The 24,338-nt window shown below is 39.7% G+C and overlaps 2 protein-coding genes across 3 annotated transcripts; both read left to right on the top strand.

Annotated features, from left to right (window-relative positions):
• Positions 1–1,794: 1,794 nt before the first annotated feature.
• LOC114565114 (5-beta-cholestane-3-alpha,7-alpha-diol 12-alpha-hydroxylase) lies at positions 1,795–4,319 on the top strand. The gene has a single exon (XM_028592974.1). The coding sequence runs from the start codon at positions 1,807–1,809 to the stop codon at positions 3,328–3,330; it is 1,524 nt and encodes a 507-aa protein (XP_028448775.1). The 5' UTR covers positions 1,795–1,806; the 3' UTR covers positions 3,331–4,319.
• A 9,632-nt stretch (positions 4,320–13,951) lies between these two features.
• gjc2 (gap junction protein gamma 2) lies at positions 13,952–24,183 on the top strand. Of its 2 annotated transcripts, none has more exons than XM_028593724.1 (2): positions 13,952–14,033; positions 22,901–24,183. In XM_028593724.1, the coding sequence occupies exon 2, from the start codon at positions 22,930–22,932 to the stop codon at positions 24,181–24,183; it is 1,254 nt and encodes a 417-aa protein (XP_028449525.1). In that variant the 5' UTR covers positions 13,952–14,033; positions 22,901–22,929. The 2 variants fall into 2 exon arrangements, with proteins under 2 accessions (XP_028449525.1, XP_028449527.1); XM_028593726.1 differs by lacking the exon at positions 13,952–14,033 and adding an exon at positions 20,529–20,565.
• Positions 24,184–24,338: the final 155 nt, after the last annotated feature.

Raw genomic sequence — 24,338 nt, 5'->3', positions numbered from 1 at the left:
AGGTGGTGCTACATGTCCACTTGCGTAGTCGAGTAGCAACATAGACCAGATTTTGGAAATCAGATGATTCTTGACATTTATGCTCAAATACATTTTGTGCTTCTTTTTTTACTTCTCAAAAAATCTATATAAAAAAATAAAGGGGTGAATTCAGTACTGTAAATATCGCTCTAAAATCACCTTATTTCTTATCCCTTGTTCCTGATTGAATTCTAAACAGCACATAAAAGGTTGATAATGTGGATGAAAGCAGAATATAGCAAAGATGCAGCAATCTTATTAATGATTTATAATAATTCTATAACATGGTCATCATGATGGTGGAAAATGCAAATCCCTTTGTGTCAGTGTCCCTGTAGCTTGTTAATGTGTAAATGTGTCTGTATTACACGTTCCCACTTAATAAAGCCTTCACTTGACCAAATGATCACATTTCATAAATCCATGAGACAGGATTAAAAGTAAGTATATTGTCCTTGACTGTAACCAGACATACCATGTCTTCATCAAATCTTTATTTAATCTGGTAACCCCCATTGAGATTAAGATCTCATTTTCAAGAGACCCCAGTACATAAAAACTTAAAGCAACAATTTGAAATGCACATTATCAACCGTGATAGTTACAATAATGTGAAAAAATAAAGGAACCTACATAGAACCCTGCAGGACCAACCAATCCTGTGAGTGGGTGGTATGTGTTCCAACTCTCAAGCCAAAGAGTGATGTCAAATATAACAAGTTCAAGGCCTTGAACTTTCCTATGTAAGGTTTATCCAGGAACTATAATAAATGAGAGATTGCCACATCTAAGCAACACAATGAACAGTTGTCATTGTCAAGGTTATACTCAAAATGATCTGGGTGTGGTGTGATCCATTTTAAATCACTAAATTCAAATATGTATTAGAGAAATTAAACTTTATATATTAACCTAAAATGTGTCTGTATGCCTTTCCAATAATTTGTGACATTATTTCACCATGTTAAACAAATGTGAGAAAATAATACATGAGAACAGAAGAACTTATATTTCCATATAGTATTTGAAATGCTTTACTAGGTTTTATTCCTGCTGGTCCCCTCGCAGATTGTAGGCAGTACCTACAAATTTCTCTGACATCTGTAACATACACTAGGTGTTTGTTACAATACATTTTTTTGAACAGACAGAAATTTGTTCAGTTGTTGTTAGGTGTTCATTTGATTTCTTACTGGCAATATTATAATATTGGGTTTTCAAAGTATAAATAAGTGAACACAATTTAGAACAGCACTTCCCAGCTCTAATGACCTTTTGTTATTTCAATACAGTTGCATGTCACATTGAGTGTGTCACTCATGTTTGATGTTTACCTCTATACTCAAATTCCATTCCACTCAGCAATGTTTTCTCTATTGTTTGACTGAGCTGAACTGTATTTTAAGATTTGTATATCATAAACAAAATGTATTGCTTATTCAGAATGTCTGGTGTACTGTATCTTTACTGTGTCAACAGCTTCTGCTACAGCTATATTAGGTAAAAGTTATGTTATAATGTGGCCTGTTGCGGATATCTTTTTTTAATAAAATACCTGTGATTTGATTGCATTTCATTTAGAAAACCTGCATGCTTGGTCGGTTGATGTTACACAGTGAAAGTATTGCCTTATGTTTGTTCTCGTCTCTGGAACCATTTCACCGTTTCATGCTTGTGGAATGCTGAAACCGATCCCCCAAGCAAAGGGAGGAGCAAAAGTCCGTATATTAAGCATGATGTGAACCTGAACACTAAAACCCTGTGTGGCTGACAGAGAAAACAGTCATGGGACTGCTGCTGCCGATTCTTCTTGGCTTTCTTGCTGCTCTGATTGGAGGGCTATACCTTCTCGGGGTGTTTCGACAGCGGCGACCAGGAGAACCCCCTTTGGATAAGGGGCTCATTCCCTGGCTGGGTCATGTCTTAGAGTTTCGCAGGAACACATTTAAGTTCCTAGAGAGGATGAAGCAAAAACACGGTGATGTATTCACAGTACAGCTGGGAGGGTATTACTTTACATTCCTTCAGGACCCTCTATCGTTTGGATCATTTGTTAAGGAGAGTCGAGAAAAACTGGACTTCAGGAAGTTTTCTGTGCAGCTGGTGCGCAGAGTGTTTGGTTACACTGCTGTAGATAACGAACACATCATTCTCCAGATGAACAGCAACAAGCATCTACAGGGGGATGGACTGGAGGCAATGACTCAATCCATGATGAGTAATTTGCAGAACCTGATGTTGCACAACATTGGCTCACCTGCAGACCAAAGAACCTGGACGGAGGATGGACTGTTTATGTACTGCTACAATATTGTTTTCAGGGCTGGCTACTTATCTCTATATGGCAATGAGCCACACAAGTCAGAAGGAAGTGAGGAGAAAGACAGAGCTGAATCAGAAGCCTTATTTCACGAGTTTCGTAAATATGACCAACTCTTCCCCAGGTTTGCTTATGGGGTCCTGCCACCAAGGGAAAGGTTGGAAGCACAGAGGCTCCTGGGACTCTTCTGGAAATCTCTGTCAATTCAGAAGATGAAGACCAAGGAAAACATCAGTCGCTGGGTGTGGGACATCAAGCAAGGCAAAGAGGAGATAGGCATAAAGGAATCAATGATAGACAGGTACATGTTTGTGCTTCTTTGGGCCTCTCAGGGCAACACAGGGCCTTCTTCATTCTGGCTGCTCCTCTTCCTCATGAAAAACCCAGAAGCCATGGCAGCAGTAAAGGAAGAGGTAAATACGGTTTTGAAGGAATTTGGGCAAGAAGTCCGACATGGTGGCCCTTTAATCAACCTCACCCGTGAAATGCTGACGAAAACACCAATCCTGGACAGTGCTGTGGAAGAGACCCTCAGACTCACTGCTGCACCCCTCCTCACCAGAGCAGTGATTCAGGATATGACCCTCAAGATGGCTGATGGGCGGGAATACTTCATCCGCAAGGGTGACAGAATGGCAGTCTTTCCTTACATTGCCATTCAAATTGACCCAGAGATCCACTCTGACCCACATTCATTCAAATATGACCGCTTTCTCAATCCAGACAGGAGCAAGAAAACACATTTTTATAAAGCAGGGAAGAAGGTGAAGTTTTACAACATGCCCTGGGGGGCCGGGGTCTCCATGTGCCCTGGGCGTTTCTTTGCCACCAATGAGCTGAAGCAGTTTGTTTTCCTCATGTTGGTTTATTTTGAGTTTGAGCTGAAGAATCCTTATGAGAAGATACCTGAGATGGACTTCAGTCGATGGGGCTTTGGAACGATGCAACCTGACAGAGACATTCAGTTCCGATACAGACTCAAATATTAAGCTAATCAATCGTTTTCTGACAAAGGGTTTTCTGATTTTGATCATCTCTGCACATTTGACAATTATGTAGGAAGCATGAGATTCCACAACGAAGTATTGTTTTTATCTCCATACCAGTGATGTGATAAGCACATTATGAATGTGGCTTTAAAACTTGTGTTTTAATATTTTTGTGTATAACTAAATTGTCAACCATATTATAAATAAGAACTACAATCAATTCCCTCCAGTTGTACTATGCACAAATACACTACTATTTTTATATTTTGAACACTTTATTATGAATATAGTTCCCTCTCTCTTGTGAATCACTAATCAGAGAACAGTTAATTCTAGTCAACAATAATTCAGTAATCTTTGTATAAACAAATTATGTTAGTTTAATAGAATATGGTGAATATTATGGCTGCTTCTTTGCACAGCTTTTTTTTCCAGTATGATATCATTTCTAGCAGGTGTTGTACTTTAAAGTGTTGTCTAATAATTACTTCCAAGACAAAAAAAATGAGATGAGCTTCAGATGCTAACATTTTGAGTGTTGGGACTAGTTAACATTACTTGTTAAATATAATGTAAATGTCTATGTATGGGTGAGAAACTAAAAAGAAGTAGAAAAAGCTGAGATGCCATTGCTTTGTCATCATGATGTTAGTTAATAATTTGTTCAACAAAAATACTTCTCTGTTTGTGTAACCTTAAGAGGGCCAGCATTAGGTGGGAGGTGTGGGCACCTGTTAGCTATACTTATGGCTTGTTAATTAACACGATTATGCTAAAATTATTGCGAGTTTTTAGATTTTTTAGATCTGTAATAAAGCCTTCATTTTACCAAAATAACAAAAGATTATATTTCACTGTGGTCTCTGAACTTTATTGTTTCACAATATAATTACTCAATAACACATGATTGGCACTACGTTTTAGCTATCACTACATTTAAACATAACTATTCGTTGCTGATCTCACTATCGTTCCACTGCTGACAGTGCAGATGCAGTTTTACATAAGTGTTGTTCTTTTTTTAGATGTACCATACATATAGCAGCATTTGACCAATTGCTGTCATAATTTACAGTAATTTTGTGATATGTTTTGAACGCACATTTAACAGTTTTACAATAGTATGTGAACGTACAAAAATAATGGTAAATAAAAAACACATTGGTGATTTAGTTTGAGTAAGAAAACAGTTTTTTTAAAACAGCATTTTAAAAGATGCATTTTAAAAGATGTTGTCATTGAATGCATCTTGTGTCAGATCAATGAAAAGTTTTCCACAGTTTAGTCCATATTGACTTCTATTAGGCTGACTGTGAAGAGTTTGCTTAGATTTTGGGACATATTTACTTCACAGGTCAGTAGCTCTGTACTGTAGTTTATTGGAATGCTAAAGGTCATGGCTTGGCCTCTGTGATTCTAAAAGCAGTTACTAGCTTGTATAACAAAGTGACATGAAGCAATGTTCAGTTTAAAATGTTATAAAGGTTTAATTTAATTTAATTCCGCAGATTTTAAACATATTAAAAATAAAAAACTCAGAATGTCACATCTCAACCCCAGGCAGGAAAACAATCTATGAACAATTTATGATAGCCTCCCAACTGAAATGGATGAGAGACATTGTTCAGAGTTTTCACACAATGGAAGATTACATATTTACAACTTACATGGCTCTTTGAGGGTATTTAGGTAGTGAACAAAGAGACATGAAGTGTACCTGATATAAAGTTGCGTAAATTATGTATGAAAAGTGAAAATTGTAGGGGACAGAGCAAGTCCTTGAGAAAATGTACTGAGGATCTTAAAGCTGCTCTCCATTTTCATGCTAATTATAACATCTGAAACAGTCTAATTGAACAAAACATAAACTGTGATTTTGTAAAGACAGTGCTTGATATCAGATTGCCCATTTGGCCCAATAAAGTCCAAAGTCTCGTCAGGTTTCTGTTTCTGTGATCATACGAGGTGGGAAATGTCAGTAAATTTGAGTAAAATACAGACTTTGCTTATGACGTGTGAAGTGCCGCACGGAACACAGAAGTGGAGTAGTTAATTTCAAAATCAAATGCGAATAGGGCTTTTGATAAACCTGCAATAATTACTACCTTTGCCAAACTTAGAATGTGTAATGTGAGACTGGGTCGGAGAGATGTTATTTTAATACTGTCAGAGGTATGATAGTATGATAATATGTGTCAGAGGTCATGCATTCACAGTCTGTCCATGCTGAATTTCAAACAATTATAATGAATAAGTGCAATATAGGATTACCTCCTGTATCTGTACAGACATCACAGATAGAAAGATGTGCTGATTCTCACATTTGCAATCACTTTACTAACATATTGCTGTTGTTATATCAGGAATAGATTGCACTACATGTTCCTCTATTGGTCGAAATAAATGCATGCTTTAAAATTGCTTTCACAACCCATTGAACTAAAAAATGCCTAAAAATCTGATATTTTGTAGAAAGAAGATATTTACCCCACAGTCACATTGTTTCGTAAAATAGCTGCTTTGGTGTGGGTCGAAACACTCCATGCTGTGTATTGCTATTATTGAAACACTGGGATTCAGCTAACTTGGACTATATTATTCGTATAGCATGTTTTTTTTCATGATAAAACAGCCATGAGATATTAATGCAAGCTTTGTATTCCTTTTGTACAGATGATGTGGGTTGGTGTGCTACACCATGCACGAAACGAGCATTCGTGGGCAACTGGCTTTTGTGAGCATGAGCCTCTTGAAGAGGGCAATGAGGATAAGCCCTGGATCATCCAAGGTGATTTCAAACAAACAATGCAAATGCATGATTGAGTGCCCTGTAAGGACACAGGCATTTTACTCACAATGATGTGGTGTGATTACAGGTTCAGTGGCTCACCAGGCACTGACCACCATCATGCTGGACAAAAGGTGGTTGACCCAGGTGAACAAGTTCATAAACTTCAGATAAGCACCTACAGTCAAAATTGCATTTGCCATATTTTAGCACTCAAGCATTTCTGTCTTAATTGTCTTATTTTACAAGAGCAGAATAGAAGTAGATTCATGTGGTGAGGATTACTTACTACCCTTGCCCAACTTGTTTTTTCAATCCTATCGTCGACTGTTGTGGACTTGTATTGGATTACGTTATTTTAAAATGTATGCCTTATATCTTTTCACCTCAATATGCTACGCATTAATAGTGGGACAACATTTTTGGAAGCACCTTTCAGTATACATACACATATTCATTTCATATAAATAGTTTTTTTGTGTGTACTTTACATCTGTTTATGTGGTGATGAAACATGTTTTAGACCAGTTCAGTATATCACAGCAAGTTCAGGCCAGGGTCAGGTGGACATACCCTTAGGACATTTTTTTACCTACATGATTCAACAAATGTTTTACAAATGATTTGGAAACACTGGGATTCAGCTAACTTCTCAGTTTGGACTATATTATTTGTATAGTATGTTTTTTCATGATTATACAGCCATGAGATATTAATGCAAGATCCAGAACCACTTATTAATGTATGCAGCAAAGCGCATGCCATATACTCCCTTTGTCTACAAGACCCGGACTTTGCTTGGAGCTATCGACAAACCCAACCAACGACCGCCAGCACGCAATAGGGAGGGACACAAGATGTACGTTTTTACTGTTATATTTTTGTATAGTGAACACCTTGCTTTTGTTGACAAGCTTTTTGAAAATGACTAATACTAATGGCTCTTCCTTTATCTCCAGGTACCGACGGTCATACAACAAAAAATCGATTTGGGTGTGTGTACACAGTGAAATAAAAGAAACTATACTCCTACATCCCAGACATTCAGAGGGTCATTCTGTTCAGGAGCCTGAGAAGTGGGACTGGGCTTCCCCGCAAGATTTCACTTAGGCCTGATGACCCAAGACAGCTGAGTCTTCTTGCTCCTGCACATCCAAACTTGTACGAGCACATGTGGTCCCCTGCAATATCATACAATGAACTGTTGTCAATATGACGTTTCATGCCTATCGTTATGCACGAATAAATTATAGGCCTACCCTACTACACATAGTATGCCAAAGAAAAAAAATATACAAACAAACTATGGGTGTGACACAAACAATCCCTCTAATCCCCGTCAACATGCAATGTAAAGTTTCATTTTGATACTGCCTAATCTCTATTAAAGTCTATAATTGAGATAGGCTAAGCTAAAAAAAATAAACCCCAATTAGCGGAAACATTTCTTAGTCTCTTGTTTTTCACCATAATGTTACAGATTACGTTTGATAACACAATACAAATATACACTATCTCAACATTTATATGCAAGCCTTCTGTGTATCATGCATACCTCAGTGGACATGGCTTTGTGCGTTCGCTGGCTTCATTGAAAACAAATGCACATGACCAGAGGGAGAAGATGAGAAGGGGGAGAGTCGCCAACAAGTTTTTATGACAGTGTTGCCAAATATCTTTTCTGAAGCTGTAGGGGGAGCTCTATAGAGAAACCTGTGAGCAAAAAGCGAGAAAACAGCAAAGAAATTGCCAAAACTGCATAGCGCCCCTTTAAAGGCCATGTTGCAGGTTAACCACCACTGTTGTTAATGGGTACATAAAGCACTCAAGATATGTATATCATTTTTAAAATGTCTCCAAATTACCCCCATATGGCACAATGCACACTTAATGTCTGGTAACAGCCTTTGCTTGTAACCAGTGGAGTGACAGAGGTATTTATACTTTAGACCAGCTATTCAATTAGAAAGGTATGTTGACTTTTGAAGACCTGGGAGCTAGTTTTGAGGTCCCCAGGACATCCTTCTTTTATCTACGCTTAAGATCAGCCCTAAAATGTTATGGAGTGACATGGGGAAACAGTCTTGAGGCGCAGCCAGTCATTAAATGGTTTGCTGACATAGTTCTGCTTGACCTCTCTACAGCAAGGATTAAAAAAGCCAAATCATCGACTATCAACCTATGGAAAAGCACAGCAGCACAAATATCAGACCTAGTGACCTCAGCGCCACAAGAAATAGAGGAGAGTGACTAGGCAAGGTGTGATTTCTGTTTGTTTATTTGTTTTGTTTTCCTTGAGACCGCAGAGGGTGGGAGAGGGTTTTTGTTCTTGTTCAATTTGTGTTTCTCTGTTTTGTATGTCTAATGATAAAAAACAATAAAAAACTGATCTTAAAGGTACTCTAAGTGATGTTGGGAGATGTTATTCTTGTTGACGTTCAAAGTATTTTCAAACAAAACAAGACTAGCTCGCCCCTCCCTCCTCCTCATCCCGTCCCCTCCCCCTCCCTTCCGTGCTTCAGCGAACTAACCCCCCCCAACCCCCACCCCCAAATCCTTCTTGTCGTTTATTGGCTGAACACTGGAGTACAGTTTGTTATGTTTTTGTGGTCTAGGATGGCCACTTTGTTTTTGTTGGCGTTTGTGGACTCTGGGCTGTCTACAGAGACCGCGTTCTTTTACGGTGTGTTCAGGGGACCGGCAGCTCGCAGATAGTCAGGAGAGAGGGGGGTTGGTCAAAATAAATGCATGCTTTAAAATTGCTTTCATAACCCACTTAACTCAAAAATGCCTAAAAATCTGATATTTTTTAGAAAGAAGATATTTACCCCACAGTCACACTGTTTCGTAAAACAGCTGCTTTGGTGTGGGTAAACATTCCATGCTGTGTATTTCCTGGCATGCCACACACACGGAAAAACAAAATCAGGCACACATCTGGTACTAATGCATGCCATATGCTGTACTTCTGTCATCTCCAGCATCTGATAAAACATGGAGGGAACTTTAGAAAAACAATCTAATGGGTTGCTTTATTTAGCCCTATCCAATTTATCCGCTGTCCAATAGACTCAACCATTGAGATTCTAAGGTGTTTTTTTTTGAAATCTTAAAACACAAAATGGCCAGGAAAACCAAAAACCTTGTGATAATCCTACAGCACCTTTCATATTCTATAATTACTACCCTTGCCCAACTTGTTTTTTCAACCCTATCGTCATTTTTTGAGGACTGTTGTTTTCATGATTATACAGCCATGAGATATTAATGCAAGCTTCCAGAACCACTTATTAATGTATGCAGCAAAGCGCATGCCATATACTCCCTTTGTCTACAAGACCCGGACTTTGCTTGGAGCTATCGACAAACCCAACCAACGACTGCCAGCACGCAATAGGGAGGGACACAAGATGTACGTTTTTACTGTTATATTTTTGTATAGTGAACACCTTGCTTTTGTTGACAAACTTTTTGAAAATAACTAATACTAATGGCTCTTCCTTTATCTCCAGGTACCAAGGGTCATACAACAAAAAATCGATTTGGACTGGCCTTCCCCGCAAGATTTCACTTAGGCCTGACAACCCAAGACAGCTGAGTCTTCTTGCTCCTGCACAACCACCACCCACATCCAAACTTGTACGAGCACATGTAGTCCCCTGCAATATCATACAATGAACCATTGTCAATATGACGTTTCAAGCCTATCGTTATGAACGAATAAATTATAGGCCTACTCTACTACACGTATTATATTATATACGTATATATTATATGCTAGCCTTCTGTATATCATACATACCTCAGTGGACATGGCTCTGTGCGTTCGCCGCCTTCATTGAAAACAAATGCACATGACCAGAGGGAAAAGATGGGAGGGGGGAGAGTCGCCAACCAGTGTTGCCAAATATCTATTCCGAAGCTGTAGGGGGAGCTCTATAGAGAAACATGCAAGAAAAAAGTGAGAAAACAGCAAAGAAATTGCCAAAACTGCATAGCGCCCCTTTAAAGGCTATGTTGCAGGTTAACCACCACTGTTGTTAATGGGTACATAAAGCACTCAAGATATGTATATCATTTTAAAAATGTCTCCAAATTACCCCAATATGGCACAATGCAAAGCCTTTGCTTGTAACCAGTGGAGTGACAGAGGTATTTATACTTTAGACCAGCTATTCAATTAGAAAGGTATGTTGACTTTTGAAGACCTGAGAGCTAGTTTTGAGGTCCCCAGGACATCCTTCTTCTTTTATCTTCACTTAAGATCAGCCCTAAAATGTTATGGAGTGCCATGGGGAAACAGTCTTGAGGCGCACCCAGTCATTAAATGGTTTGTTAATTTTCCTGTGAGAGGATTAGTGTCCAAGATTCATGCTAAATTGATGCAAGTATCCATATAAGAACTCCCAATAGTAAAGAAATGGGAGGGAGAGCTGAGCCCTGAGGGGAACGCAATTAATTGGGAGACAGTTTGGGACATTTTCCAGTGTTCCAAGAACCCAAATAACCAGTATATCCACTTCAACATATATCATAGGTCATTTGGACTCCCCAGAAGAGATACATCTCTAAAGTCATTCCGACTCCCTATTGTACGTTCTGTCAACCTGAACAAACTGGAACTTTCCTGCATATGGTCTGGGAATGTCAACAGGTGCATGAGTTCTGGAATAAAACAACATCAATAATATATGATGTGATAGGATGTCGAATTCCTGCTGACACGATTGTTTTGTTTCTTAATGACAAGTCTAAATTACACCTGCTTGGGAGACAGGAAAATTTGGCTAGCCGGCTCAACTGCAACCAAGAAAATGATAGCTCAGAGCTGGCTCCCCCCTCACTCGCTTTGTATAAAACACTGCTTTACGTACATATTTTCTAGACATAGTTATAGTTGAGCTCTCTACAGCAAGGATTAAAAAAGCCAAATCATCGACTATCAACCTATGGAAAAGCACAGCAGCACAAATATCAGACTTAGTGACCTCAGCGCCACAAGAAATAGAGGAGAGTGACTAGGCAAGGTGTGATTTCTGTTTGTTTATTTGTTCTGTTTTCCTCGAGACCGCAGAGGGTGGGAGAGGGATTTTGTTCTTGTTCAATTTGTGTTTCTCTGTTTTGTATGTCTAATGATAAAAAAACAATAAAAAATTGATCTTTAAAAAAAAAGTCTCCAAATGGTGTTAAAGGCCAGTTTGTCATTTTTGGTATTAGCAGGGGTTAACGCAATTCGGTGATGACGTAATTTGGGGAGACGTGGAGGGGACTACCCTCAGCCTAGTACTAGAACTATGGCGACTGACTGGGATAAGGAAGAGGTGGCAAGAACCACTAATAACGCGTATGATGCCCCGCAGCCGTATAATTTCGAACCTGTCAGACGTGAGAGGGCGAATAACGAATTGCCAAGAACTGATGGCCGTCCAAGCCAATTACATGCGTGGTCCGAGGAGAAGTGAAGAGAGAGTTGGTGAAGTGTCCTGGTGAGTTGCCATCATTTAGCAACGCAGCAACGAGTGCTGGAGCTAGTCTACGAACAGCAGTGCATACAATAACAATTTTTTTACTGTAAGTGAATAGCACAGAGTGAAAGTCAACATGTTCTTTATATCTAGTAACAGTGATCATGTCTGTTAGTTCAGATAAGTACCGGTAAACTTATCTGGATCTAGAAATAGAAGGCATCATGCTAGCTACGGGCTAACTAGCAAGTCCCTCCCCGAGATAATCCCTAATTAAATCTTTCCCCCAACGTTGTAAACACATTTCCAATCAGATATCCCACGCTTTGATGGTAGCCTGCTAGCTCCAGTAACAACATATTTGCCCAGTGTTTATTTCTTCCTCCGGTGAAAATGTGTCCCATGGGAACTGTGGTGGAGAGCTTGTGCTGTAGGGAAGTAAGTGCATTTTGGTCGCTGGTCGAGGAGCTCACCCCGCGACCAGCAGATGTGACATGCCTCACTCATCTATATATATCTACTGTATGTATTTACAACACGGTCTCACGGCAGTTTGTGAAATGGTCACGTAATTTTTAATCTATTGATTTGTGTACACGGACATGTTTTTCTCATTTATTTCGTGGTGGTCAGCACGAAATGGGAACACAGAGGTACGTGGTGTTCAGCACATAATGGGAACACCACCAACAGAGGTTGGCGAACGGGGAAAGGAAACGTGACACACGGTAAATGATCTGCGGCCTCTGGGGGACGCGGGTTGGGTTTAGGGAAAGTCGAACGGGGAAAAGAAACGTCACACGCGGGAAACGATCCCCGTTCTCCGGGGTGAAAGTCCTGTGTTGTTTGACCCATTCACCACCCCAACCAACCTCCCTATGTGGATTTTCGGCCTTTTATACTACTCGCTACCGCAGTCGTGCTGTGATCACGAAAATATTTCCCATTAAAATACATTAGTTTAAAAAATGTGGTGGCCACCACAAACTAAACGACAAAAACGTGTCGTGACGTAATGCAATGCATTGTGGGGGAAAAGAGAATCATTGCAAACCACTGTAAAATAGTACCTACTTTTTCGTATTATATTCCATTTTGTGATACCCAACAACATCAAATACAATGGATAACAGTTTAAATGTTTTACCAACAAGCAAATTGCACAAATTTGCTGGAGAATGAACCCTGCAACACGGCCTTTAAGTCATTACCCTATTGAGGGCCTCCAATTTTGTCAACCTTCCATTACTAGATTAATGTTTAACATCATAGTCCTCCTCAGTGCCTTCACACCTAAATCATATATGACTATGAAGAAAGACTGCACTGATCAATTTAAGATTTTTCAGAAAGAAAACTCTGATCAGTAATGAGTGTCCTCATTCAGTGTCTTCATTTAGGATCCTAGTTGTCTTAGGGTAGAAGCTACTCCTGCCTCTGATGAACCTGATGAACCTCATGAATGTCAACATGGAGAAAAAGCTGTTACCCGAGTGTTTTGAACCTCTAACAATTCTCCTAGCCTTTTTCTTTACATGCCTGGTGTAAATATGTATGTTCAGCCGATCGAACCACTCTGCACAAATATGTGATCTGGGGCCCACCACTTCCTCTGGGTGAAATTCAAACATTTGCTATTCCTCACTAGTTATTGTTTTAGTTGTTGTTGTTCCTTGAATTAAAGTTAATTATCACATAGTGCAAGCTTCTACTTTAACTACATTTAAGTTCAACTTCAACAGAACTACATTTCTGATGCGAAAGAGGACATGAGGTCAACCATAATGCCAAAAATATAATATCAAATCTTTTGTAATCTTCATGTTTTTGGCATGCAAGGACAAGGAGTTGTCATGCCATATTTCCATCACTTGACAAAAAACAACAAACAGCCTTCTGCTACCAGCTGAGGAAAAGCCTTCCACAAGCTTTCCTGACTTTGAAAAAACGACAAAGAAAACCCATTAAAATCTTCTTCAACTCATGTGGCATAAAAAAGGTTTCAGTGGATAGTATGCACTGGAGTTTGAATAAACCCCTAAAAAAAATAACGTGAATGTGCATGTCATGTAGGTACACCGTTCACACGTCTGCACACTCACACACAGCTAAATCAGGAAAAGCAAGGTTTTGGAGGTCCATAGCTATGCCACTGTGAATTTCTGGGTGAATGAATGGGGTTGTAGTAGGAGTCATCCTGAATTAAATAAATACAAGCAGTGGTCATGGCAATGGAGGCGGACAAGCTGGGAAACAATGGGGCCTTTGGCAGGATGCTGCTCCTAAGTGTCCTGCCTGTACTTGGTGGTGAGGGGTTTTGAAGAAAAATGACCCATTGTCTCTCTCATCCTGTTTCTGAGCCTGAGCAGTGAAACGATGCCTCTGGATGCCCGCCCAGGATGACCTACCATAAAGCATAGAATAAGCTCTTGCTTTAGCCACATGGACAGGTAGGTAGAGCCTTCATTCTTCTTCTTTTTTCTGTGGATTATGCTGTTTAATAGTATGCAGTTGTTGGTTTTATTTGCATAAACAAAAGCTTCAATTTTTTTTTACCAGCATTTGAATTCAACTGGAGAATTAGTTCACGTAACTTGAAGTGGCAAAAAAAAGGTTTGCTTGTTACATTTTTGCCTAAACATATGCTAAGCATTTTCTATTAAATTTTAATAGAGAGTAGTTAAAGCGACCCCAAGTGGGGCTTAACACCATGCTGAGAGGTTTAGCTTTAATGCTAATGTTTCACATTGTGTTGTTGTGTCACATGACGTTTGTTTTCTACTTTAACTTTGAAAATCTATCTGACTTTATTATCTGATGGATTAATTGTACATTAGAAACATTAGGAAATTATATGAGCTAATGAGGTTCAAATTGATATAATTCTAGTAAACTATTAAATACTAAAATAAGTTATTGCTTTATGTCCTGTAAATGCATTTTTTTATTTTGGCACTGTTTCTATAAAGCAAAAACATATTAGGTAGGAGTTTTGCAAATGAAAAAAAGAAAAATAACCTATATTAGTGATACAGAGGTGCAATCAGTTTAACAGGAAAGCCATGACCAAAGCCTGAAACAATGGGACCACAGCACATATAACAACCCTTCCTATTTCAGTGTAGCCTCCATGTGAACTGTTGTAGTTGTTGGTATTTTACGCTCCTCAGCTATCTTAATGAGATGCTTTAAATGCCTTAAAATACTGTCACTTAACCTTAAAGGCTTAAAAGGATTCAGCTGTGATGTTTGTGTAGTCAAAAGGTAATGACAGGTTGGTTTATGTCCTAATGTTACTCAGTGTTAACAGGGTCATAGCCCCCATTATTGGAATTTTTGACCACATGTCTGGGGGGCAAAAACAGTCTACAGGACTTTGAACCATGATATGGAAAGTCAAACAAATTCCAAAATGTTGGTTAACCATTGTTAACGCAAGATGATTGTCCATGAATACATGATTGCCATCTAGTGGATAAAAACGCCCACTGACAAAAGTAGAGAAAAACTAGAAGTATTCTTTTTCTATTTAGTGAATGCAGAAAATATCCCCAGCACACATTAGCACATGATTTTACTTGGTTACTTCTGTTAGCCAGTGCCTTTAAGTCAGCAGATTGCCTTTTCTTATCACTGGCTTAATAGCTAAGCTTTAAATGTGTTCACCAGTACACTATACAGTATGTGCACATATACAGTATTGATCCAAGCTTTCCTTGCGTAAGTTTACACCAAAGAGAAAGGGTATATTGCTGTTGTCAGTGTAATCCTGCAACGTGGTCACGAAGTCCACTAAATTAGAGAAGGGCAACAGCAATAAGGCATCTGGAAGGAAGGAGTTGCAGTAAACATATCTCTGGTAGTCCAAATGACCCTGACTAGGTCTGCTGCACCTTTGGGCTTGCCCCAGATCAGCTCATGACATGGCCAGTTAAGACAAGATAATGTCAAAGATTAAGGCCCTCCAGCTCTGCGAGCGAGGCGCTGTTATTTTGTTCATTTGGCTGGGTAGTTGTGTGTTGGATTTTACTGCCCTGATGGAAAACTTCATCAGCAAGTGAGTGTAGAAATGATGACAAGGAATTAAACAATTAAGAAATATGTTGTAATCTGAATACTATTTGATTGATTCACTTGTTTGTTTGAGTATTTAATTATAATGTATTGTGTCTTGTCAAGTATATGGTTTTAAATATACATTTTCAACAAAACACATAATCATCGCTCTTATTTTTTCTCCATTTTCTAATGTTAGGGACTCCTGTAGTCTGAGAGCTGTCAAGCAAATCTAAATTAGTGTGCTCTGATTGTGATCTATTAAGAGGGGCATGCAAACATACTGTTTTTTGTTCTCAAACAATATTATCACTAGAGTATTTTCATTTAGACATTGGCTCCATTTAATCACTTTTTTCAACTGAGCTACAATTTGCTGACAGCTTGTAGATAATAACCAAACATGATATGGGCCCAGTGTATCATATAGCCCAGTCAAGCATGTACTGTGGCTACTGGTTTAGACACTTCCAGTGTTTACAACTTTTCTGTGAAACTAGTCTATATCCATGATGTTCCACTTCCGGGATTGTGCCAGTACCGCCGGAAATTCAGCTGGATATTCCGCCAATTCTGCCAGATGTCACTCTATTTTGCAGAGGCACCGTGGCTCCGCTCAGCGTCTACCACCGCCCAAGACGATTGTGATTGGTTTAAAGAAATGCCAATAAACCAGAGCACGTTTTTCTCCCATCCCGGATTGCTGTCAGGAGTAACCAGACCTTCCTCGGCAATGCTGTGCAGGAAGGTGTGGCAATGCGAGACTACTGTGAAACATATAACTGGCACACTGATGAAAACTGGCAGCTCATATCAGAATGCCATTTATGATGGAAATGTCTAACTGGGGAGGCAACACTGATGCAGCACTTTATTACTTCCTTATATAAACATAAATGAGACATGATTTTTGAACTCTTAATATTAAGTCTATATGCCAGCCTGATACCTCACTTAAAGCATGTACAGTAATGTGTGTAATAGTATTTATTAGCAAACCTTTACTACCAGAATTATTGGAGTATTTCAGGGCAGTAAAATAAACAGAACCTCCTTCTGAGACAGGAAACAGGCCTTTTTCCAATGGAAGATAAACTATTTTTAAGACTATTAAAATGTTGCTATATATCCTCATTTTCTCCAGTGCTTTAAATAGTTTGACATGCATTTTTAAGTGAGTCCAGATGTATAGTATGGAATGAACATGAGGGCTTTGTCTGTTATGTTAAATCATTTAAGGTGGAATACACTCAAAAATATTAACCAAATAAGTTGCGTTTGTTTAATTGTACAGTAGTGGTGCGGCTAATTTTTAAATACAAGTTGTTTTGCTCATGTGGGAGACGCAGAGTCCTGGCTGAGGGTAGTTGTTGGCATCCACCTCAAGGCTTTTCATCTCAGTCGCTTCAGTGGAGTCCAGCCTTAGTAAAACTGGCACGGGACGCACTCACCCCGGGGGTTGGATAGGCTCGGCTGAGAAACTGGGAGAAAAATGAACAAATGAGATGGGACTGCCACCACTCTCAGGCTGCCTATGGGATAGCGCCCCACAGCCTGGTAAGAACAGTTTAATGATAGTAGTAGGAGAGATGGGAGAGAGGAGGAGTCCAAGCACCAAGTTGCATGATTTTTGCTCTGGTGTCTTGTGTCACTCTTTTCTCTGAGGGGGGGGCATCCAAGTCACATGGTGGAGCTTGATCTGTTACATAAACACAGACCCTTACAGCCCCCAGTCTGCTTGCATCAACTTTGTTCAGTAAATACATTTGGATAAAACTCTTGTCATGACATTGGTGGCGGCCAAGGAGAGTTGTCGAGATGTTCACTCCTCCATGTTGCATCACTTCAACACTCGGCTACGCTGCAAACCCTCACAGCTCCCAGTGACCTCTTAAAGGTGAAACTGTCAGGGAATAACCAAATCATTCTGTTAAAATATGTCTGTGTGAGTATACATTTAAAAACAATTGCAATAAATGTATTATATGATTCACACAGCCATTGCACCACAGAAATTATGCTGATTATTTTTCATCAATTTTGTCTTTAAAGTAATTTAGATTTTCTGTGTAATTGTCATCTGTCATATTAGATATTTTTGAAAGTTGTTTGCATCTCACAAATGCTACCACATCTACTCTATTTTACATTTAATACTAAATATAACCGTAACCTAATGAATATTAAGCATTCTCATTTGGCTGCCACATGATGCCAGTCCTTGTGACAAGAGCAATGTCAAACCATATCTTACAGGGGAGTATTCTCCTGGCTCTGGGCAGTCCAATCAATATTTATCAACATGAACTGAAGTTACCCAAAGCTAAACTAGCCTGAATTGTCCAAGGACACAGGGACAGCACGTTCAGAACTAGACAGTCATTGGTTTGACTGTATGTGTTTGTGCACTTTTGTTTGTGCTTAACTGTGAGCAATTCCAATGTATTAATAAAGTTTCAAAGACTTTTTATTTATTAATTGTTGGAAAAAAAATCTAGTTTTATAATTGTAATAAAGTAAGTAGTAATAGGTCTAAATCAGTTTGTTTCTTTTGTACATACAGTAAAAAGTAAAACCTTGTACTGTGAGGTTCTGAGAAGAACCCAAAAAAAAACATTATGTATCACCAAATGTAATATTAAACATAACTGTATAAAATACAGATCTGTGAATAAAAACATAATTTTCATACATATATGACCTAATATCAATTAGAGTAGAGCAGTAAGAGTGTTAATTGCAGCAAGTTGTTGAGAAACATAAACTCTAATTGACTTTTAGTTGAATGTTCACTTAACAACTGTCTTCACTGGACCATCTGTGTCTTTTGGATGAAAGATTTTGCACTGCAACTTAAAAACACGTGCTTATCCGTCCCTTAGGATAGCACATGTCCAAAACCCCAAATGCTCTAGTCATTCCAGCAGCATCCCTCGTCTTCTTTTCTTCAGTGCTGCACCAGGGGTGCCGCTACGCCACATCTCCTCAGTCAGACGGAGAGGGGATCCCTGAAGGCGAGGCCTCAGGACGATGGGTCCTGCAGGCCCAGATGGCTGGCTCTTAGAGCTTTCTTTCGACCACAAACTATTCAAACAGAATGAGATTTAAATGCAAAGAAGTCTATAACATGCTTGTACTATCTCATTCTTGACATGTCTCGCACAGTTGTCTTTGCTCTCTTACTAAAGACAGTCTGATATTCTTAAAATATATTAAGACACAGGACACCAAGATTTTTTTTATAATTATGAAAATTATAAAGAAATGAGATGGATTTGTGATCTGATTGATGATGGCCTTGCTGGTATTGTTGAACGTTATTCTTGGCTTTATAGCTGTATACAGGTCATAATTAAGGCTTATTGAGGGCCTTGTGAAAGTAACATTATAATAATAAGGTCACTGTGACAATGACCAGACACATTTCATAAATGCAAGCCAGACACTAACCCGTTTATCTGTCCTCTATTAAAAGAAGTTGACTTTAGATCCTTTCCCAAACTTGACAGCAAGGTCTGGCACATACAATAAAGAGATGGAGACATTCCTTTCCGATTTTAATCTTGCATGAATCACCTCCTCATCTGTACTTTGTTTTGTTATTTCAGACTTACAGAATAAAAAAGGAAAAAAAGGAAGTGTGAGTGAGTGAGTGAGTGAGAGAGACAGAGAGAGACTGCTGTCCACATACAGCCACTCTTGCCATCATGTGAAAAGAAATCCATCTCATGCCTGAAGTAACAACGTGTGCTACTGCACTCCGCAGGCCGAGGTGAAAGCTTGAAAGTATAAACATCAACTTGGAAAAGACATGTAGCAGGAGTGCAGAGTGCAACCTGTCCACTGCTCTGTTATCTGGCCATCTGCCTGGACGGAGGATCTAAATGTTATGACACTTGATATGACTGAGCGTACCTGCTGGTTACATTCTAGCGGATCTGCACTGAGGCAAGGTGGCTTATGTCTCAGTGACGTGTCTGTCCTCAAACTCCCTGTCTTTGTCTCCCCAAAGTTGTTTTTTCATAATTGTCACCCACCGTAAACTGGTATGTAATTGACGTATAATATAGAGGTTGCTAATTGCGGTTATTGTGGTTGATGTGTGTGTGTGTGTGTGTGTGTGTGTGTGTGTGTGCGTTTGCGACAAGAGAGGGAGAGAAAGAGAAAAAGGGAGAGTGTGTGTGTGTGTGTGTGTGTGTGTGTGTGTGTGTGTGTGTGTTTTAAATGACTATTTGCATTTCTACACTTGTGCGTGAAGTGTGCCACAACTCTATACATCACCTTTTTTCTCAGAGTAAGTAAGCTACTGCTGTTGCTGTGTAAATGGCTGGAGGGCATGTACAGTAGACAGGAACCTGTAAGAAGCCAAGATACATAGATAGATGTAAAGAGAGGGAGAGAGAAAGAGAGACAAAGTGAGAGAAACAGAAAGAGAGAGGGAGAGACCTTCATCATCTGTGTTACAAATGTTGCACATGAGCATTGGGGGGAGGTTGACTGTCGCGATTAACACGCTCCCTCAGCTGGGTGTTCATTTCAATCTGCAGTAAGATATCCTCAAGTCTGAACCCTTGGATGAGGGTCACTTGCCAGAGGAGGATTTTTTTTTGCCTCTCTGTTTTTTATACTTCCTTCTTGGGCAGAAGGCTGGTGTAATAGAAACCAGACACAAGACAGAATGTGAGGCATTCACAGCGGCGAGACCTCACTGCTTCATAGAGTGGGAAAACGGAATAAATAGAAAGTCTAGTCTGATAAGTTCCATTATTGTTTTTTCATTTTTGCCATTCTGGAAGTTATTAATAAGACGGAAAAGGCCAGGACATTAGGATGGAAATGGAATTCAATGGATCAGACTGTGCAGGGGATATCTAGAGAGGGCACAGGAGACCTTCAGGATGGGAAATGCATGTACAACTTTTCCAGGTGGGTTGTTTTAGTTATTGACTTTCCCCTTAAGAAACTGAATGATAGTTTCTGTTCAATTATCAGTGAAATTGTGGACTGTTTGTAAGACCCTGTGTCTGAATCCACCCTCCTGAAAGATTGTTTCATGCCTTTGCAGTGGTCTTTCTAATATGAATATGTCTGCTATAAAGACAAATCAATTGAACCAATGTTACATAAAGCTATTTACCCAACACAATACAATATGATTCATGTTTAATAATATAAAGTATAATGGGCCTGCATCTGCATGTATGATGAACCACTGCCCCTGCAATAAATACATTATTTAAAAAAAATAAAGTATATCCCTGACTATCTAATTTCTTAAATCATATTACACCTTTATTTAAAATGTGGCTCTATTTTGTGGAATTGTAATATCAAGAGTGAATGTATTTATTCAATTTTGATATTTTCTGTAACTACAATACCTCTGTAGCTAACATTGTAAGATGAGACAAGGTGTATTTCATAAAACATTTTAAATCCTGAAAAGTATGTTTTTCCCTGTTTAAAAATATTATGAATGAAAAATGTCAATGACTTGGAGTAAGTTGCGTTTAATGATGATCTCTGTTGCATTACATTGCTGCTTGACCTTTTAGTAAAATCAAATCTGTATTTATTAAACAGGCAAGTCCCACTTAGATTAGAAATCTCTTTTCAGGGTAGACTTTGTTAAAATGGCAACAGCACTGAAAACTAAAGACAGACAAGGCAGCAAATAATCAACATCAACACGCTGTACAACACTTTGCAAAACACATTAACACCAGGCGGATATCTCAAGATCACTTCAGTGTTTGGGTACAGTATGATGTTGATGCTATGATATACAACAGATTCGTTCAAACTTATACAGTGCATCCTCAGTGCAGCTGCCCTCCTGTCATGCCATCCTGGGGCACATGAGTCGCCTACCATAGGTGCCATCTGTCTCCTTGTGGCTGTACCCCTCCCCAGCGTCAGCAGTGCTGGATCTGGAGGGGAGGCCTCGTGGCAGAGCAACAAGCCTCTCCTGTTCACTCAGATGGCAGGGGAGATGGCACATCCCACGCCAGGGAACACAGTGCCGCAGTCATGAGATGAACATGAACTCTGCAACTCTGCCCCATGAATGAAGGGACAGAAGCGCTACGCTATCTCCTTATCGCAGCTTCATTCACCTCACAGAGTCAGAGTATGACACTGTGAGGTTTCATGTCATCTGTTATTCTGTGCGTGTCCCATGGCATGATGTGTTGAAATGCAGAGTTCAGTATGTTTCTGAAGTGGCTCTCTGAGTGGAGTACACTCTTGTACCAGAATGGTCTTTTCTTATATTCACAGCTCTGTCAGTTTCCTTTTGTGTTTTTAGCCTGTCAACCCTCTTGTAGTGTACAGCGTTTTCTTTGGTCAAAGCTATAATCAAAATGGTAGTTGTTGCTGGTGGGTTTATGTATGTGGCTGATGAAGTGTTCTTTCTCTTGTTTTAATCTTTCCTTTGCTATTTTTGCCATTTCAACGCTTCTATAACCTATTTCAATCTGTTAGAAGGGGATATTAGAACTACTGTGTGATGTGTGTTTAGATAGGGTGACTGAATGACATCACCCTATGACATGACATGAACCAACACAAACCATTGTCTTGTGTTTGGACGTGCAATCAATTGAAAATGAATGTCTCCTCTACATCTGTGCAGATGAGTTGATGTTTGCGACATTTGCAAAGTCCACATTTCCTAGTTATACTGTAGGTCCACACTGGATTATAGCTGAACTGGCTGTAGTTATATCAATGATTAATTGATTGACGGAAAATAAATCGGCAGCTATTTTGATAATTGATTAATAATTTAATAATTTTTTCGAGCATAATTGCCATGAATTATCTAGTTCCATCTTCTCAAATGTGATTTTGCTGTTTTTATTAGTCTTCTGTGGTAGTAAATAGAATATATTTGGGATTTGTGAGTGGTGGTCAGATAAAATAAGAAATGAGACATTTAAAGATGTCACCTGGGATGTTTTATAGCCAAGAAAATAATTGATAATGTTAGTAATTGTTAGTTGCAGCCCTAGTCTGGATTTGCTTTGGTCTGACAACTGTACACACAAACAGCTCAGGCATTTGGTATAAGGAACACAGCTGAAAGACGTATATACAGTTCCAACATTATACTACAAAGTAATATTAGCTGTGAATGAATACATACAATTTACTATCATTGAACATTAATTAATCTGCAACTCATAGCTTTTTCAAGTTCCAACCAAATTCTTCCATAGGTATTTGGATTAATAATCAGTGCTTTATTCTCTCTTCACAGACTCTAGTTGAAAAGCTTGTTAGAGCAACATGAGCTGGAGCTTTCTTACTCGTCTCCTGGAAGAGATCCACAACCACTCCACCTTTGTGGGGAAAGTGTGGCTGACTGTGCTCATCATCTTCCGCATTGTGCTCACAGCGGTTGGAGGCGAGTCCATCTACTCGGACGAGCAGACCAAGTTCACCTGCAACACCAAGCAGCCAGGTTGTGACAACGTATGCTATGATGCCTTTGCCCCGCTCTCGCACGTCCGCTTCTGGGTCTTCCAGATCATCATGATCTCCACTCCTTCTATTATGTACATGGGTTACGCCATCCACAAGATAGCCCGAAGTACAGAGTTGGATCGCAGGAAGCAACTCAGGCTCCGCAAAAAGTCTTCTCCTCTTTCCAGATGGAGAGAAAGCCACCATCTGGAGGATGTCTTAGAGGAGGATGAAGATGACGATGCTGAGCCCATGATCTATGAGGATACACTGGAGGTGCAGGAGGCCAAGCCCGTACCAGTGAGCAGCACTAGCAAAGACCCACCAAAACATGATGGCCGCCGAAGAATTATGCAAGAAGGCCTGATGAGAATCTATGTTCTTCAGCTCATGTCGCGAGCTATTTTTGAAATCGCTTTCCTTGCAGGACAGTATCTCCTCTATGGTTTTCAAGTTAGTCCTTCATATGTATGTAACAGGGTCCCCTGTCCACACCGAGTGGACTGTTTCATCTCCAGGCCCACAGAGAAAACAATCTTCCTCCTCATCATGTATGTGGTAAGCTGTCTTTGTCTAGTGCTAAATGTGTGTGAGATGCTTCACTTGGGAATTGGCACTTTTCGGGACACCCTTCGCATGAAGAGGAACGGCCGACGGACGTCCTATGGCTACCCGTTTTCTCGAAACATCCCAGCCTCTCCTCCGGGGTACAACCTTGTGATGAAGACAGACAAACCTAGCAGAATCCCCAACAGCCTCATCACCCACGAGCAGAACATGGCCAATGTGGCACAGGAGCAGCAGTGCACCAGCCCAGATGAGAACATCCCTTCTGATTTGGTAAGCCTACACCGGCACCTACGGGTTGCCCAAGAACAGCTCGATATGGCCTTTCAAACATATCAAACCAAAAACAACCAGCAAACCTCCAGAACCAGCAGTCCTGTATCTGGGGGTACAATGGCAGAGCAAAATCGCGTCAATACAGTCCAGGAGAAACAAGGAGCAAGGCCGAAATCAGCTACAGAGAAGGCGGCAACCATTGTTAAAAATGGAAAGACCTCTGTCTGGATCTAGAGAAAAATCTAATTTAGTAAATTAACAGTAAAAAACTGAGGTCTCCAGGACTCCATTGTGACACAGCTGGAGGAAGTGTGTGTGTGTGTGTGTGCGTGTGAGTGAGAGATGTGACTTTGGACATTAACAATTGACAATTTCAATCAATCTAGCTG

This window comes from Perca flavescens, chromosome 12, assembly GCF_004354835.1.
Source record: "Perca flavescens isolate YP-PL-M2 chromosome 12, PFLA_1.0, whole genome shotgun sequence".
In the NCBI taxonomy this organism is placed as follows: Eukaryota; Metazoa; Chordata; class Actinopteri; order Perciformes; family Percidae; genus Perca; species Perca flavescens.
Note: the sequence above shows the minus strand (reverse complement) of the source record. Positions and strands in the feature narration are given on the sequence as shown.

Excerpts from the sequence above, each read along its gene's own strand:
- LOC114565114 (XM_028592974.1), top strand. The coding sequence starts at position 1,807 with ATGGGACTGCTGCTGCCGATTCTTCTTGGCTTTCTTGCTGCTCTGATT.
- gjc2 (XM_028593724.1), top strand. The coding sequence starts at position 22,930 with ATGAGCTGGAGCTTTCTTACTCGTCTCCTGGAAGAGATCCACAACCAC.